Raw genomic sequence first — 18044 nt, forward strand, 5'->3', positions numbered from 1 at the left:
TTTTGTTAAGGGAGTTACTTAAAGCAGGGCAGTTGCCTTTCAACTAATGGATGGGCTTTTCTGGGCTCCTCCCTTCAGGGACAATCCTCCCAACCCTACTTCTGACGAGCAGCCATTCTGATGGAACACTTCTCACCTACTCTTTGCTCTGCCCACTTAACTTGGCAGCGGGCTCTGGCATCATAGAATCATAGAATAGTAGAGTTGGAAGGGGCCTATAAGGTCATCGATCAATTCTGTGCTTCCTTCCCTTCTGACAGAGGCTGGGTTTCCACAGGGAGTGGGGAAGAGGTCTCTGAGCCTGGCCCTCATGCTCGATAAGCTCCAGGGAAGGTTCTTCAATCACTCCTGGAGAAACTTGGGGAATTTCTTCTCCCACTCCCTGTCTTGGGAGCTTCTTCTAGCTCTGCGTCCGAATCTGAATCACAGACAGAAACCAAAAACAGGGAGCCTGAGCCCGATCCTGACATTTACTATCTTGTACATGACGCTAGAATCATATCTTCAGGAAGCTTTTAGTGGGGCAATTGTATAAAATGACAAAAAAAATTGTGTCTTCTTGCATTTTTCTAGGGAACGTCAGTGGGTTGATGATTTTCCTCTCCATCGTAGTGCTTGTGAAGGAGATTCTGAGTTGTTGAGTCAACTTCTAGATGAAAACTTTTCAGTTAACCAGTTGGACAGTGACCACTGGGCACCTATCCATTATGCATGTTGGTGAGCACAGTACTTTTGCAAATGACCTTTACAAAATTGTTCATAATTTGTATGTGTGTATATAAAGTCCGGCTTTCCAGTTTGTTATACTCTAGTATGGCCAAGAAACAGAACCCAGGATGCAATTTAGGACAGACAAAATCTCAGGCTTACTTTAGATGCTGGGATCACCAGCAGGGATGAAATGGAGTTCTTTACTTTTTTCCATCTAAATAAATGGTTGCCATTTACCTCTATGTGGATTAACAGTATTGAACTTGAACAAAACTTTGCAATGTGGGCAAAGCCTACCTTTCATTTCTTAAAGTGGGAGGCTGGGATGCTACAAAGCAAAGCACCAGCATCCAGCACCATCTTTATGTCCAAGAATGCTTCTGGGCCCCACATGGGCCAGATACACTCTTAGAAAATAAAAATTATGGGTAGCTGTGCTTTATTCTGACCCAGAAAAAAGAAAAAGGTGTGCTGGTGGATGGTAGGGAGTGTCCTAGAGTGGAGTGTTTCTTTTTTTGAAGGGGATGAATTTATTCCAGAAAGCTGTTAGTTTTGTGATCACTTGGCCTGAACTAAAATTATTAACAAGTGAGCTTAATTTCTTTCATGTATCTCTGGAAACCATTTCCTAAACCATATGAAATCTTATCTTTATTTGTGTTTGCTCTCTGCGTAGGTATGGAAAAGTTGAAGCTACTCGAATGCTGTTAGAAAAAGGAAAATGCAACCCAAATTTGCTGAATGGACAGCTTAGCTCTCCTCTTCATTTTGCTTCTGGGGGAGGGCATGCTGATATTGTTCAGATTCTTCTAAACCATCCAGAAATTGACAGAGTAAGATGCCATTATAATTGCAATCATGGTTTCTCATAAGTTAAATTCTGCTTTGGAAGATGCCTTATACTTCCAGTTGCAAAACATAAAAAGGTGCTTCTTGATGTCACTGTGAACTATGACAAAATTGCAAAACAGAAGCACAATAGAAAGTACTTCAAAGAAGAAGTAATTCGTTTTGCAGTGGTTGAGACCTACTATTACTGTTTTAGACTGGTGATGATTGGCACCACGATCAGCATCTTGAACAGTACTGAAGCTTGCAGGTGATGCACTCCAATTCAGAGCACTGATCTGCCAGCTGAGAAGTGAATAATGTTTTCCAAGATGGGGGAAGGTGGATGTTGCAGCCCTTACCAGATGGGCTGTAGCAGAGTGGTAGAGCACATGCTTTGCTTGCAAATGGTCCCAGGTACAATCCCTGGCAATGCAGATACTGCTGAAAAAGACGTCTGTCTGAAATCCTGGAGAATCGTTCCCCGTTAATATAGACAATATTGAACTAGATGCACCAAAGATTTGACTTGGTAGGTGCCTATGTTATATTTAGAAAACTGCATGTTTTGTCTTGTTTCTGTTTGTAGCATATTACTGATCAACAAGGAAGAACTCCTCTGAACGTCTGCGAAGAGAACAAACAAAATGAGTGGGGAAAAACAGCTAATTTGCTGAAAGAGGCCATAAATAAACAAGTATGCGTTAACCTTTCAGATATTTCAATGACCATATTTTTTTACCGTTTAGAAAAGGTATTAAAAAGCAAGCAAGGAAGCATTAATCTCATGTGTAGTGATTATAATTTAAGTAGTTGATTCTATGGCAAGACCACAGATGTATGTTGCCATCAATTAGAATAAAGCATTTTCAAGTAATTTCTGATCCATAATGACCTTCTGAAATATTTTGTTTTCTTGTCAGAGTTATTTTAATGAACAATCTACAATAAAATTGATTTTGCACAGTAGAACTGGAAACGGTGTAAACGTCTAGATTCCAGTTCAGTATTCTATCCGAATATGCTTCCCTTTTCGTTGTTAGTTCATGAGATCTGTGTTCTTGAACTGCACCACAGGAGTGCTTAGATCAGTCCTTATCCATTCCCCAGTTGGAGAGGGGCAGGCCACAAATTCTGAGTTGTTACCAGGACCAGGCAATCTTTGTGGACCCCTGCTTTCAATATTTTCTTTAGTATGAAAAAGTGCGAATTTACCGAATGGATGGGTCATACCGCTCTGTGGAGTTGAAGCATGGAAACAACACTAGTGTGCAACAGATAATGGAAGGAATGCGCCTTTCTCAAGAAGCACAGCAGTACTTCACGATATGGATCTGTTCTGAAAACCTTAGTAAGTAATTAAAAACCTTAAACCCTAAGAGTGTTTTGTTTTTTGGAACATTATAACTGCCTTACCCAAGTAAGAAGGGGTGTGGAAAGATGGCTACAGTATATTTCTACAGTTTTCTTTTGGTACTTTTATTACTGCTTCTTCAACAGGAGGAACCGTCACTTAGAAAACCTTCCTATTTTAAGAAGTACAGTAACTACAAAAGGCACTTGGTCCTGTGAATGCATTGAGGCCCAACTTATGCTATCTCCCCAGTAACATGTAGTTGAAAAACCACGTATGATGAAACTATGATCATGTTTCCCCACTTCACTCAGTTTCATTGTGGGAAAAAAGAAATCTTCACATGATCACATTACATTTTTTCAAATATATATGAGGAGATGAAGGTCAGACATTCCCACACAACTCCCCCATAATGTGCTTTTGGGGCTTTCAACTTGACTTTGTGAGATTTTGATTCAAATACCTCCTCTACGGTCTTAGCTAGACCTACCTGATAGTCTGCGACAGAGGAGGGAAGATCTCGCATTGCGATTAACGCGAGATCCCTCCTCCGTTTACACACAAGGCACGGTGATCTCAGGAAAAAAGGCGTCGCACCTGCCATTTTTTTATTTTTAAAGGAAGAGGAGTGTGCTAAAGGTAGGTGCTTTAAAAAAAATTCATTTCCCCGCTCCCTCCACCCTACCCCCGAGCTGTGCCGGGTGCGCGGCTCCTGGCTCCGTGCAAGTAATCGCAGCAGTGGGCCACACATTCCACGGTCTTGGGCTCAGCCTGAGACCGTGGAAAAACTGGGCCCAAAGAGGAGGGCTCTATCCCGGGGCAAGGGAGGGATGATCCCTCCATGATCCCAGGATCCCCTGTGTGTCATATGAATGCACAGGGACGATCCCGGGGGTTCGCCCCATGATAAAGCCTGGTCTAGCTAAGGCCTATCATAGACATACTGTGAGACTTTGTGGGAGAAGCTGTTAAATGGAAACATCTCTGTCAAATGGGAACATTAACCTAATCAGGCCTGTTGTCAATGCAAAACACTTAAAGAATTTCACATTAGAAGTGCTATATTAATTATTCAAAACGGGGAGGGAGATGTGCATCCTTCTTAAATTGTGGCTGCACTGAAAACTGAACTGGAATCAGCTTTATTGGCATTAATTTCAAGGGGAGAAGAAATGTTGGAGCGTCTAAAAAAATCACTGTAATACTATTCCACAAAGTATTTAGGATTTATGTTTAAATCTGAAAATATTTTTTGAACATATTCAAAACACATGGATGGATTTATTGAAATATTGTTTTTAACTTCCAATAAAGTAAGTGGAACGCCACAAAATTGCAGACAAGCTACTGCTGGCGTGATATTGCTGTCTCTGGACAGCATTATCACTGTTTGGGTGAAGTAGTATTTGGATGAACTATCTTCCTATCTCTTCACAACAGATAGCCCAGCCCTCTTTCAAGATGGGTGAGAGGAGACATCAAACAGTGCATTGTTTGATATAGCTAATGCATTTCCTTAGATTCTGAAGTGATTGGGAGCTCCTTAATGGCATTTTAAGTCCACAGACTCACTTACGTGGGAGTAAGCCACATTGAACTCAATGGGACTTACGTTTGAGTGTATAGATAGATAAAGTTATGGTTATGCTGTTATTGTCTGTTTCTTTCAAGCCAAAAAGCTGCTAAAAAGCTGACTTTGTGCTTTTAGTTCTCCATTTTTAGGATAGTTATAAAGTGTCCTAGACAGCATTGCTTCTTCATGAGTAGGGTGGATGTTGTTAATACCATACAGATTCACAGAATTATCATTATGTTTATATTTATGTGGTTTAGCTTTTTAAAATTTCCCTTTTCGAAATTAAACTCTGTATGGTACAGCATTCACATATACTTGATGTGCACTATGTTGTCTTTTTTGCATTCATTTAAAATAAAGAGCTGTTGTTGGATAGGTCTCCAGCTGAAGCCATATCATAAGCCTCTGCAGCATGTTCGTGACTGGCCTGAAATACTCACCGAGCTAACTAACCTGGATCCTCAAAGGGAAACTCCACAGCTTTTCCTGAGGAGGGATGTGAGACTTCCTCTAGGCGTTGAAAAAAAGGTTGGCATTATATGTTCTACTGTATCAAACAAGTTCAAAACAAGAATCTGTAATTCTAGACAAGAATAATAATTCTATTATAATACTGTGCTGTGTTCTCCAGATATTGCTTTAAGAATTCATTTTCCAGGTGATCTCTAAAAACGTTGTAACAACTTTTTTAGAATGAATATACCCGATGAAGCTTGGTAGAAGCTTGGTGTTTTTTTCATGTACCCAAGACAAGTAAAAAAAGACCATAGGAAAAGACACCATTAAAATCTGTAGCTATTAAGGCTGTTTGCCAATTCAATATTTTTAAGCAATCAGGCTTGGACCCATCAGTTACCAAACTTTTAACAAATACCAGGGCTTTTGTACTTTCCCCTCTTCAATTCCCTGTTCAGATCCAGTGGGTGGGTGGGTTGTGTTAAGTCTCTTGCCCCTTTGAAAGATGTGACTTTTATAACATGGTTTTTATATGTTTACATTTATGAGGAAATAATTCATTTTTAAATCACTTTACATATTTGGGCCTTAAAGTGTGTGAAACACATAAGAGCAAATATGGCTCAAGATAGTTTATTAGTATCATGGAAGAACTAGATTTAAAAGGCCATTATTCCGTTCTTATTCTCCTTGATCTAACTGCAGCCTTTGACACGGTTGATCATGATCTTCTCTTAGATTCCCTTCATGACCTTGGATTTTGTGGCTCTGTCTATAACTGGTTTGCCTCCTATCTAGCGGGTCGCTCTTTCAGCGTGTTGACTAATGGCAGCTCGTCTTCCTCCTTTCCCCTTTCAGTAGGGGTTCCGCAAGGCTCGGTGCTTGGCCCGTTGTTGTTTTCCTTATACATGTTGCCCTTGGGCAAGCTTATTCAATCTCATGGTCTCCAATATCATCTGTACGCCGATGATACACAACTATATCTGTCATCTCCGGAACTTTCTCCTGATGTTCACGATCGTATCTCGGCATGTCTTTCAGATATCTCAGCTTGGCTGCTTCATCGTCGCTTGAAGCTTAACATGGCAAAGACTGAATTGCTTGTTTTTCCTCCTAAACCTTCTCCTCATCTCTCATTCTCTCTTACTGTCAATGATGTTACGCTTACTCCGGTCAAGGAAGCTCGTAGCCTTGGCTTTATCTTCGACTCCTCGCTCTCCTTTATTCCTCATATTGAGGCAGTAGCTAAATCTTGTCGATTTTTCCTGTATAATATTGCCAGGATTCGATCATTTTTGTCTGTCTCTTCTGCCAAGACGCTTGTTCATGCACTGGTTATTTCACGGTTGGACTACTGCAACCTTCTTCTCTCTGGCCTTCCTTCTTCTCACATCAGCCCGTTGGTTTCTGTTCACCACTCTGCCGCAAAGATCATCTTCTTAGCACGCCGCTCCGACCATGTTACTCCGCTTCTGAAATCTCTTCATTGGCTTCCAATTCACTTCAGAATCCAATATAAACTTCTCCTGTTAACCTTCAAAGCTTTTCACGGTCTAGCTCCTTCCTATCTCTCCTCTCTCATCTCACACTATTGCCCCGCTCGTGCTCTTCGCTCCTCTGATGCCATGTTTCTCGCCTGCCCAAGGGCCTCTACTTCCCTTGCTCGGCTTCGTCCATTTTCGTCTGCTGCCCCTTACGCCTGGAACGCTCTTCCAGAACATTTGAGAACTACAAGTTCAACCACAGCTTTTAAAGCTCAACTAAAAACTTTTCTTTTTCCTAAAGCTTTTAAAACTTGATGTTGTGCAGACTTCTACTGTTACTTTCTACTGTTAGTTTTTCCCTACCCTGTGCCTGCTTACCCTTCCCTGTACCTGTTGGCATTCTCTTCCCCTCCTTATTGTTTTACTATGATTTTATTAGATTGTAAGCCTATGCGGCAGAGTCTTGCTATTTACTGTTTTACTCTGTACAGCACCATGTACATTGATGGTGCTATATAAATAAATAATAATAATAATAATAATAATAATAATAATAATAATAATAAAAGATGTATCTACTTTAACACTAATGTCACATTTCAGTTACCTGTAACTGTTACTATTAAAAGGAAAGCCATAATAGTTTCACTCTGAAATGTGAGCTAGATTTCAAATACTGGAAGGAGAATTTTACCTTTCACAGTACAATCCTGTGCATGCCATATTGAGTTCAATAGGACTGACTTCCAAGGTAGTGTGTATAGGATTGCAGTCTAAGGGATTTTTCCCCATCAAAATTTGGTGCATGAAGAACCAAGCTGATATGTCTGTGCAATTGTGAGGCTTTTAAGAATCCTGGTTCCAGACATCATTGGTTGTTATCTATCCCGTTTAATTAATCAGCTCTAATAATAATAGACAGGCTATTGTTTTCTTTTACTAATTACTGAATAGAAATATAAGCCCTTTATTATTTATCAGTAAAAATGTTCATGGTTTACCTTGGACGAATTCAAATGGTTAGTATTGGTGATAGTGTATGGTAACTTTAGTATTTCTCATGTTCAAACATTTTAATATGATTTTAAAATACGTTTTTGTTTTAAATAGTTGCTAATTATTCTGAGCCTTACAGATGGAGTGAACTTGAAATTCAGATAAATATTGCATTGATTTTATTTATTTATTTATTTATTACATTTTTATACCGCCCAATAGCCGAAGCTCTCTGGGCGGTTCACAAAAATTAAAACCATGATAAAACAACCAACAGGTTAAAAGCACAAATACAAAATACAGTATAAAAAGCACAACCAGGATAAAACCACGCAGCAAAATTGATATAAGATTAAAATACAGAGTTAAAACAGTAAAATTTAAATTTAAGTTAAAATTAAGTGTTAAAATACTGAGTGAATAAAAAGGTCTTCAGCTGGCGACAAAAGGAGTACAGTGTAGGCACCAGGCAGACCTCTCTGGGGAGCTCATTCCACAACCGGGGTGCCACAGCGGAGAAAGCTGTGTATTTACAACACAGTGTTGATTTACAACAAAACATGATTTGTGTATTTCAAAGGAAAATTTAGCATCTCAGTTTTGTCATCTACCTGTAGAATTAATGATGGTATATTTTTAAAATAAACATAAACCTATTTTATCTGCCATGTTTATAGATTGAGGATCCACTGGCTATTCTTATCCTATTTGATGAGGCCAGGTACAATTTGTTGAAGGGTTTCTATACCTCACCAGATGCCAAGCTGATAACACTTGCAAGTCTGCTGCTGCAAATAGTCTATGGAAATTATGAGAGTAAAAAACACAAACAGGGCTTCCTAAAGTGAGTGGATTTTAAATTATTGACTTTCAGTTTGTTTTTAAAGTGAAAGTATTCAGCAAAGACTGTACAAAAGCCTATTTTGTTTGGGGGGCTGTTGCTAATTCTGAGAAGTGCAGTCAAAGCTGACTTCAGTAACCACTTGATAAACAAGATGGAATATTACATACTGTACTATGTTCTGCCTGTACATGTGATCTCTTGATCAAAGAAAACATATTTTACTTTATACCTGTTCTTCATCGTAGTCTCTATGCATCACACATATGGGCTCTGCGCCTGCGCTGACCTAGATCGGAACCTCCAATAGCTAAGCGACACGCTTTTGGGCGGGAACCCCTCCCCCACGCCACTGCGCATGTACCATGGGTTCCCGCCCTTACCTCAGTTTTTTTCCGTCTGCCATCGTGCTAGACGCTAGTTTCTATACCTCCAGAAAAAAAACTACTCTCTATTACAACTTCTTCTACTTAAATTTAAAGTATACTTACCTTTCTTCTATCTCTTTTCCAACTTATTCACCCCCTTTTTTCTCCTAAAAAAAAAAATTAGTAGATATAGTACAATTTTTCAATCCGCGCTTCAGCTGAGGCGAATGGCACTGAAGGCCCCATTTCGTAAATGCGTGTCCTGTGGGGCTAAACTCCCGCCGACAGACGGGCATTCATTGTGTGTACTCTGCTTAGGAGAGAGCCACAAAGTTCAGTCGTGCCACCATTGTATGGCGTTCACAAAGCAGACGTGCAAAAATAGAGCAGACAGACTTCGCTCTATCCTGTGGGAAAGGGCACTTCGAGCTACCGAGCCAAAGAAGGCCAAAATGGACAAACCACCCACAAAGACCTCCGATACCGAACTTGAAATATCCTCGTTCGTCGTGGGAGATGAGACCGTGGCGCACTATAGGGCTGAGATACCCCTCACGCCAGGACGGTCGCTAGCGAGTGCCGCGGCTAAGAAACTTACCTTAAAAGCCCGGACTCCTAGATTCTCCGAAACGGAGAAAAGAAAGAAAAAGAAGAAAAAGCTGGACAAGTCCTCCCCGAGGCGTTTTGGGACATCCAAAACGGGTTCTACTATGCCGACCTCGCTACCGACAGCGACGGCAACTCCTTCGGTACCGACTCATTCTTCGGTACCGTCTACGGTACCGACACCTACCGTACAGAGACAGCACGAGCTTCCAAGTCTCTCGGAGGGGGAGATTAGAGATTCGGCCTCAGCGGCCTCAACACAAAACCCGGCACGCCTCACAACAACAGATGAGGCGGCCGAAGTGCCTAGACCTGGAACTCCTAGACCTGCTCCAATAGAAGTGCAGCAGTCTCCTAGGCCAGATTGGGATCGATCTTCCCAGGTTGCCTACTATAGACCCGAACACAGGTACTATGACTGGGAAGGCTATCGGCCACATGACTACCTTCCCGATGGAAGGAGGCTCCAATATCCTCCGGAGGCATATTTTGCTTATCCGCCGCCTCCAACAAGGGTCTGTCGAATGCCAGTGGCTCCACCGTTGTCTCACCATTCATCGCCAGCATCAACCCTTCGACGTCGAGTCGACACGTCTCCGCATCGACCAGCACCACATCAAGAACAAGCGTTGCAGCCTATTCAGCAGCAAATCGAGGCGCCCGCTTCACCAGACAATGACTATCCTTCGGATTCAGAATCTGCACTCTCTATCGTTCCGTCAATCCCATCACCAGAAGACGCGGTCTACACAACTGACCCAGCCTCGCCGTCGGATGACTCGGGGAGATTTGCCGAGCACGTTTTAAGAATGGCTCAGTCCTTAGGATTGGACATTCAAAAACCAGATGAACAAGTACAAGACAAAATCTATGATGTCTTCCATACCGACGATAATACACCGATAGCCATTCCGTTGCCTCAAACATTAATACAAACTGCCCAGCTAGCATGGAAAACCCCGACATCGAATCAGCCTAATTCTAGAAAATTAGAGTCTATGTATAGAATTCAAGACAAGGACGCGGGTTTTCTATTACAACATCCAAAACCCAACTCCATAGTTGTGGAATCCGCACAAGGACGATCACAAAGAACCCACTCAGCACCTTCTGACAAAGAGGGTAGGAAGCTCGATGTAACAGGGAGAAAAATTTATTCTTCCTCATCACTTGGCATCAGGGCAGCCACTTATGAGGCAACGATGGCCCGATACCAATTATTTCTTTGGCAAAAAATAGGGTCACTGTGCGATCGCCTTCCGGAAGACAAGAGGGAGTTAGCCAGGGTTTTTCAGTCGGAAGCGTCTGCCATAGCCAGGCAACAACTTTCCACAGCGAGGCACCAGACAGATTGCCATTCCAAGGCTATGATGGGCGCCGTAGCCTTAAGAAGGCACGCTTGGCTCAGGTCTGCTAATTTGACAACTGAGACCAAAACCAGAATTGAAAGCCTACCCTTTGACGGGGAAGGTCTCTTCAATTCCAAGACTGACGAGGCATTAGATACCATCTATAAGGCCCGTACAACAGCCAAAAGGATGGGTTTCAATGCACCGTCCCAACAGTACAAACCGCGTCGTTGGACAAAACCACCTGCCCAACAATACCAGCACAGACCATATTACCAACCTCAACCTAGGCAACAACAACAGCAGTTGCAGAAGAAGAGACCTTTCCAGAGTCGATTCCAGGGAGATAAACGTCAACCTGACTTTAGCAAAAAACAGCGAGTTTGACTCCTGTGCCCCAAATCTACCACCATTCTTGAACCGCTTAGCACCCCATTTCCATCAATGGGAGTTAATAACAACCGACTCCTGGGTGCTCACTATCATCAAGCAGGGCTACGCCATCGAATTCGATGTCCTTCCTCCTCCTTCGGGACCGAAAGTAACAGCACCGTCCGCACCTCTTCTTCTCGAAGTTCAGACCCTCCTATCAAAGGGAGCTATATCTCCGGTGCCACCACATCAAATCAACCAGGGATTCTTCTCCCGCTACTTCACGGTCCCGAAGAAGGATGGCGGTCTTTGACCTATCATGGACCTAAGAAATCTAAACAACTATATCAGCCCCAAGAAATTCCGAATGACAATGGTTTCTTCGGTACTCCAACTCCTTCACGCAGGCCTTTGGTTTGTGGTGGTAGATTTGAGGGATGCTTATTTTCATATAGCGATCAGGAAATCACATCAAGCTTACCTGCGATTCGCTATTGGAGCTCAACAATTCCAATTCACCGTCCTCCCTTTCGGACTCTCGACGGCGCCCAGGGTCTTCACGAAGACGATGGCAGTCGTCTGTGCCCACCTAAGACAAAAACAAATCTTCATCTATCCATATCTGGACGATTGGCTGCTGGTAGCAGAGAACAAATCCGCGCTACGAGGCAATATATCTACGACCCTCAACTTATTGAATTCGTTAGGCCTCTGGGTCAACGAAGAGAAGTCCATCCTAACCCCTCGAAGGAAGATAGACTTTATAGGGGTGACCTTATCATCCCTGGATGGCAAAGCTTTCCTTCCCGTGGCCAGAGCAAAGACGCTTCACGACTCCATCGTCGATATCGAGAAGCGAGTAAGACACTCAGCCTGGACAATTCAAAGGCTACTTGGTTTGATGGCAGCCACTACGGCTGTCATCACATTTGCGAGGCTTCGCATGAGAATTTTACAAGGATGGTTCCTGAGAACGTTCGACCTTCGCCGCAACGCTCACAGAACCTTTCTCTCCATCCCGAGACAAGTACGAGCATCGCTAAAATGGTGGCGCTCGATGAGAAATTTGTTAGAAGGCGTCCCGTTTCAACGACCGTCGCCTTCGGTAACGATCACTACCGATGCCTCCATGGAAGGCTGGGGAGCCCATTGCAACAACCTTACTGCACAAGGGCGATGGCCCCCTTCGTTGAAGGAAGAGCATATCAACCACCTAGAACTCTTGGCAGTGGAGTATGCGTTAAAGGCTTTTGCCCAGATCATCGAGGGCCGAAATGTCTTAATTGCCACCGACAACACCACGGTAGTCTGTTATATCAACAGGCAGGGTGGAACCAGGTCATACCCGCTGACTCGATCTGCAACCAGAATATGGAATTGGTGTATAAAGAGGGATACTTACCTGGTGGCGGTCCACGTCGCAGGGAAGGACAATGTCATCGCAGACTCACTCAGCAGGTCCTTCCACACCGACCACGAGTGGGAGCTCGACGTCGATACCAGGGAGCACCTCTTTCGATGTTGGGGGTTTCCGGCCGTCGATGTCTTCGCCACCGAGGGAAACGCAGTCTGCTCCAGGTTCTGCAGCAGAGCTGGAAAAGGAGAAAATTCACTAGGAGACGCGTTCACAAGAACGTGGAAAGGAAATCTCCTATACATCTTTCCTCCGTTCCCTCTCCTAACAAGAGTCCTAGCAAAGATCAGGATGGACAATTCGGACTGCATCCTAGTAACACCGTGGTGGCCAAGACAGGCCTGGTTTCCACATGCTCTTCGACTATCGAGACAAAATTACATCAGTCTCCCGTCGATACCGAAGCTCTTGTCTCGACACCAGGGCAAGGTTCGGCATCCAGACTTATCCACACTGAAGATGACGGCGTGGAGGATAATTCCAACGCCTCCCTCGGTACCGTAAATATAACAGTTGATCAAATACTGATGGCATCGAGGAAGCCATCAACGAGGAAATCTTATGCCAAGAAGTGGCAAAGATTCCTAACTTTTGCTTCACAGAACAATCAGTCAGCAAACTCATGCCCTATTTCTACAATACTAGAATATTTACTGTCACTTTACCGACAAGGTCTAAGACTGTCCTCGATCAGGGTTCACCTAGCTTCGATAGTGGCGTTCCATGACGGTGTCGAAGGATACTCGCCCTTCTCACACCCCCTCTCGAAAACATTCTTAAAGGGGTTGAAGAACACGATACCGACCATCAAGAACGTCGTGCCGTCATGGAGTTTATCTGTGGTCTTACAGTCACTGACCGCTAAACCCTTCGAGCCTATGGCTACAGTGGATCTAAGACTTATCCTTCAAGACAGTTTTCCTAATAGCCATTACTTCTGCGAGACGTGCAAGCGAGCTTAGAGCTCTCAGAATTGACCCACCGTTTACAGTGTTTCATAGGGACAAAGTCGTTTTACGCACTGACCCTTCATTTCTACCTAAGGTGGTGTCGAACTTTCATGTCTCCCAGGACATTATTCTCCCAGCGTTCTTCCCGAACCCAACGACGGCAATCGAGGCTTCCCTCCATACGCTCGATGTAAGGAGAGCCTTCGCCTTCTACAAAGCTAGGACTGAAAGCTTTAGAAAAACTAAACAGTTATTTGTTATGGAGAGCCATCTAAGGGCTTGGCCGTCTCATGCCAGAGACTATCAAAGTGGATTGTAGAGACAATTAATCTTGCCTACTCTCTGTCAAAATTCGAATTGCAACAGTCAGTTAAGGCTCATTCCACTAGAGCTGTAGCAACATCTGTTGCATTCAGCAGGGGAGTCTCCCTGACAGATGTCTGCAAGGCCGCGACGTGGTCTACTCCGTCCACGTTTGTCAGGCACTACAACGTGGACACTCGAGCCCGTCAGGACTGCACCTTCGGGAGAGCTGTGCTCTCGGAAGTCCTGAGATGACAGCTAACTTAAAGAGCTCTGAGGCTGGGACATGATGCACCAACCCACCTCCAAAGGTATGTCAGCTTGCTACTCGCCCATATGTGTGATGCATAGAGACCACGATGAAGAAATGCAGGTTGCTTACCTGTAACTGTAGTTCTTCGAGCGGTCATCTATGCATTCACACAACCCACCCACCAACCCCACTTGGTGGCATATGTTATTCTTTATTAGAGCATTGTGTATTTATTTATTTATTTATTTATTTAATTACATTTATATACCGCCCCACAGCCGAAGCTCTCTGGGCGGTTTACAACATTTAAAAATAGTAAACATTAAAAGTATACAATTTAAACACACACACACACACACACACACACATAAAAACAGTATAAAAACAACAGTATCCATTTAAAAACAACAATTGTGGGGTCCATTAAAAACAAACTTAACGTTGTTAAATGCTGTTAAAATGCTGTTAAAAATGCCTGGGAGAAGAGAAAAGTCTTGACCTGGCGCCGAAAAGATAACAATGTTGGCGCCAGGCGAGCCTCATCGGGGAGATCATTCCACAGTCGGGGGGCCACCACTGAAAAGGCCCTCTCCCTTGTTGCCATCCTCCGAGCTTCCCTTGGAGTAGGCACTCGGAGGAGGACCTTAGATGTTGAGCGCAGTGTACGGGTAGGTTCATGTCGGGAGAGGCGTTCCATCAGGTATATGTGTTATCATATATATTTAAGACTGGTTATTTACATTCGAGTTTATGGGAGCACAATGTCGGACTCCTATGAACTGAGCTAAGGGCGGGAACCCACGGTACATGCGCAGTGGCGTGGGGGAGGGGTTCCCACCCAAAAGCGTGTCGCTTAGCTATTGGAGGTTCCGATCTAGGTCTCAGCACAGGCGCAGAGTGAATGCATAGATGACCACTCGAAGAACTACAGTTACAGGTAAGCAACCTGCATTTACGTTTCCTAAAAATAGTTAAATGTTTGACTTTTATTTCCAGTGAAGAAAATTTAAAATCTATCGTACCAGTGACCAAATTAAAAAGTAAGGCACCCCATTGGACCAACCGAATACTACATGAGTATAAGGTAAGAAGTTTTAGCAGCAACATAATTTCAGGAAACAAAGTCCTTAAAATTTCATGAATTTGCCGGAAATGTTAGCTCAACAAAAATATAATGCAGACAAAATAGATTAAATGCAGATTGTTGAATCATTGATATTAATGTATTATTTTGGTTTTTAAAGGTAAGAGATTGAAAGTATATTTTGCCTTTAAACAGCATATCAGCAGTTGCACTGAACTGAAGTCACTTTAAAACAAAGTTGAATACCACACTTCGAAGACTGCTTAGTGTTCTGGCTGCATATTTCAAAAAGGATATTGCGGAGCTGGAAAAGGGCAAACAAAATTATCTGGGGGCTAGATCAACTCCCCTAGGATGGAAGGTGACAAAGTCTGGTGCTTTTTAGTTTAGAAAAATATATATGAATAATGGGGGGCAGGGAGAGATATGGTTAGGTATATAGGATAGAGGATAGTAAAATTATGTATGGCGTAGTGTGAAAAAGGGATTTAAACAGCCCCCTAAGCTGTTCAGTTGATCAGGCTGAAACAGCTTGGATCTTATGAGGAGGAGACAGGAAGCAAGCAAAGGATTTATTTAGGGGAATTGAGGAAGGAATAGCAATGAATAAAACAATACAAGAAAAGCAAGCGCAACTATTTCACAGAGAGTCTCACACCAACTCTGGGCAGAAAACTTAGTTACAAAACACTCACAAAGTTACACAAACTCTGTGAGGGCAGAAACGCTTTGGAGTTGTGCAAGCCCAGCCAATCAGAAAGTGGGAAACAGAGTTCCCTGGATTGCAACCTTGCTTTCAATGGGCAAGGAGCCAGTCATGCCAGTACATCTCCTCTAGCCCTTCCTTTTGACTGGTAGAGCAACTCCAAGTTGCACCAATCCAGCCAACTAAGGCCTCAGCTAGACCTACCTGGTATTGTGCGACGGAAGGGTGAAGATCTCGTGATATTTTTTTCGCGATATCCCCCCTTCTGTTTACACGTGGCACATAATGACCTTGGAGGGAGAGGACGTAGCACCTGCCATTTTCTTTTTTTTAAAAAAACCCAGAAGATGCGCACAAGCGCTCGTATGCTCAAAGGTAGGGGTTGTTGTTGTTGTTTTTTAAAAAAATCCCCACTCCCCCCACCCCACCCCGAATGGGCGCAGATCCCGGCTCCTTGTGAGTAACCGTGAGGAGCCAGAACAAACCATGATGCCTGCACACATTCCGCAGTCTCAGGATCAGCCCGAGACCACGGAAAAAGTGGGCTCAAAGGGCAGGGCAAGATCTGGGGGAAAGGGATGGATCATCCCTCCCTGATCCCGGGATCCCCTGTGCGTCATGTGAACGCACAGGGATGATCCCGGGGATTGCCTCATCTAGCTATGGCCTGAGTCTTGGTAGCAGAATGTACATTGATGGTGCTATATAAATAATAATAATAATAATAATAATAATAATAATAATAATAATAATAATAATAATAATAGCAGAACTTACTGGATTGCCCCTTGCTTTTAATGGGCAAAAGGCAAGGCACATCAGAAAATCCCCCTCCACGCCCCTCAGTTGGTACTGCAACTCCTTAGGAGTTTTGTTAGCCTCCTGGTTGCAACTGTGGCACTGTTTTTCCAGTTGTCTCTGTTGGAATGTACAATTGCTGCCAGTCTGAGTCTTGGGACACAGTGCTATTGGATCCTTGCCTGCCAAGCGGTGGTGGCGGTCGAGTCATGCCAAGGGAGCGCTAGGGATCTTCCCAAAAATAAATAAATGCCAGAACCATCCCGAACAAAGGATGCTCTTTGTTGATAGTTCATTATGTTTAGTACCAGCACAAGTTGCTTGTTTACTGCATGGTTGGCAGCCCTTCTGATAGCATCTGCTGGCTATGTGAACCGCCCAGAGAGCTCCGGCTATTGGGCGGTATAGAAATGTAATAAATAAATAAATAAAGCAGTTCCCAAGGTTGGAATTAGGGTTAGGCGCCTTTTGTTGTTGGGAACATCTGGCACCCTTGTCCCCGGTATGGGGCCATCTCTGTACTGTTACTGAGACTTTGAGTGCCTGGCACATATCCCATTTCCTACCTCCATCTGTCTTTTCCCAGAATCTAGAGGCCATGTACATTCTTTTAGTACCTTCCTCCCCACTAGGGCACATAGGATTGGCAACTTTGCCTCTCTCATTCTCCCTTCTGCCCATCAACATTTGCATGTTTTCGTAACACAGAGGCAATCAGGTTATTTACAGTTCGGTTATGTTTGAGGTCATGTTGGCATAGATCTCCTTGCATTGCACCACAGTTGTTACGTTTCATATGAAATCTAGAATACACAATGGTGCTAGTATTTACATCTGAGAGGAGACACAGCATAAGTAGAGGTCAGAGCTATAAAGCTAGCAACTTTATTGATAGGGAGGAGGAGGAGTGGGTGACAGGCAGGATATCAGGAGAAAGAGAAAGCAATCTTTATTGACAGGACGAGAGAAAAAAGAGGGAAACATACTAGCCTGGACGAAGCAGGGCTAGGAGAAAAGAGGAGAGAGAAAATCTTAAAGCAAGCACCCATGAGCATATAGAAGAAGGCACATTCTGGCTTGATTTAGTCCAATTCCAGCCCCATATGGGACTCATCCAGTGAAACTGAATGGTGGGAGATTCAGCAAAGGAAATACTTCTTTCCACAGTACATACTTAACCTATGGATTTCCTATCACAAGATGTGGTGATGGCTACCAGTTTAAATGGCTTCAAATGGTATTAGATAAATTCTAGGAGGATAAGGTTATTAATGCATAGTAGTCATGATGGCTATGTGCCACCTCTAGGATCAGAGGCACCATGCCTCGGAATACCAGTTGCTGGGAAAAAACAACTGTGGGAAAGGGCTATTGCCCTTATGTCCTCCTTGTGGACTTTCCATGATAGATTAGATAAGCCTTGGTTCTGATCCAGCATACTTTTCTTACGTTCCTACTGTAGGTGTATTGAGAGAAGTCAATATGTGTCATTTTATCTTTGGGGCCAGGCACAATTATGCTGCTGAAAATTTAACTTCGTGATTCATTTTTTCTTGCTTTAATCTTATTAATGTCAGTGGCACAACTCGTGT

The 18044-nt window shown here is 43.3% G+C and overlaps 1 protein-coding gene across 3 annotated transcripts in view; it reads left to right on the plus strand.

Annotated features, from left to right (window-relative positions):
- KRIT1 (KRIT1 ankyrin repeat containing) overlaps positions 1-18044 on the plus strand; it is a 44569-nt gene that overhangs the window by 14810 nt on the left and 11715 nt on the right. For all 3 annotated transcript variants that reach the window (XM_063127005.1, XM_063127012.1, XM_063127021.1), the window contains 7 exons: positions 574-717; positions 1388-1544; positions 2129-2236; positions 2734-2890; positions 4849-5000; positions 8086-8252; positions 14861-14948. In XM_063127005.1, coding sequence (XP_062983075.1) covers positions 574-717; positions 1388-1544; positions 2129-2236; positions 2734-2890; positions 4849-5000; positions 8086-8252; positions 14861-14948 — 973 coding nt within the window. The remainder of the gene's footprint in view (positions 1-573; positions 718-1387; positions 1545-2128; positions 2237-2733; positions 2891-4848; positions 5001-8085; positions 8253-14860; positions 14949-18044) is intronic.

Source organism: Elgaria multicarinata, chromosome 1 (assembly GCF_023053635.1).
Source record: "Elgaria multicarinata webbii isolate HBS135686 ecotype San Diego chromosome 1, rElgMul1.1.pri, whole genome shotgun sequence".
NCBI lineage: Eukaryota > Metazoa > Chordata > Lepidosauria > Squamata > Anguidae > Elgaria > Elgaria multicarinata.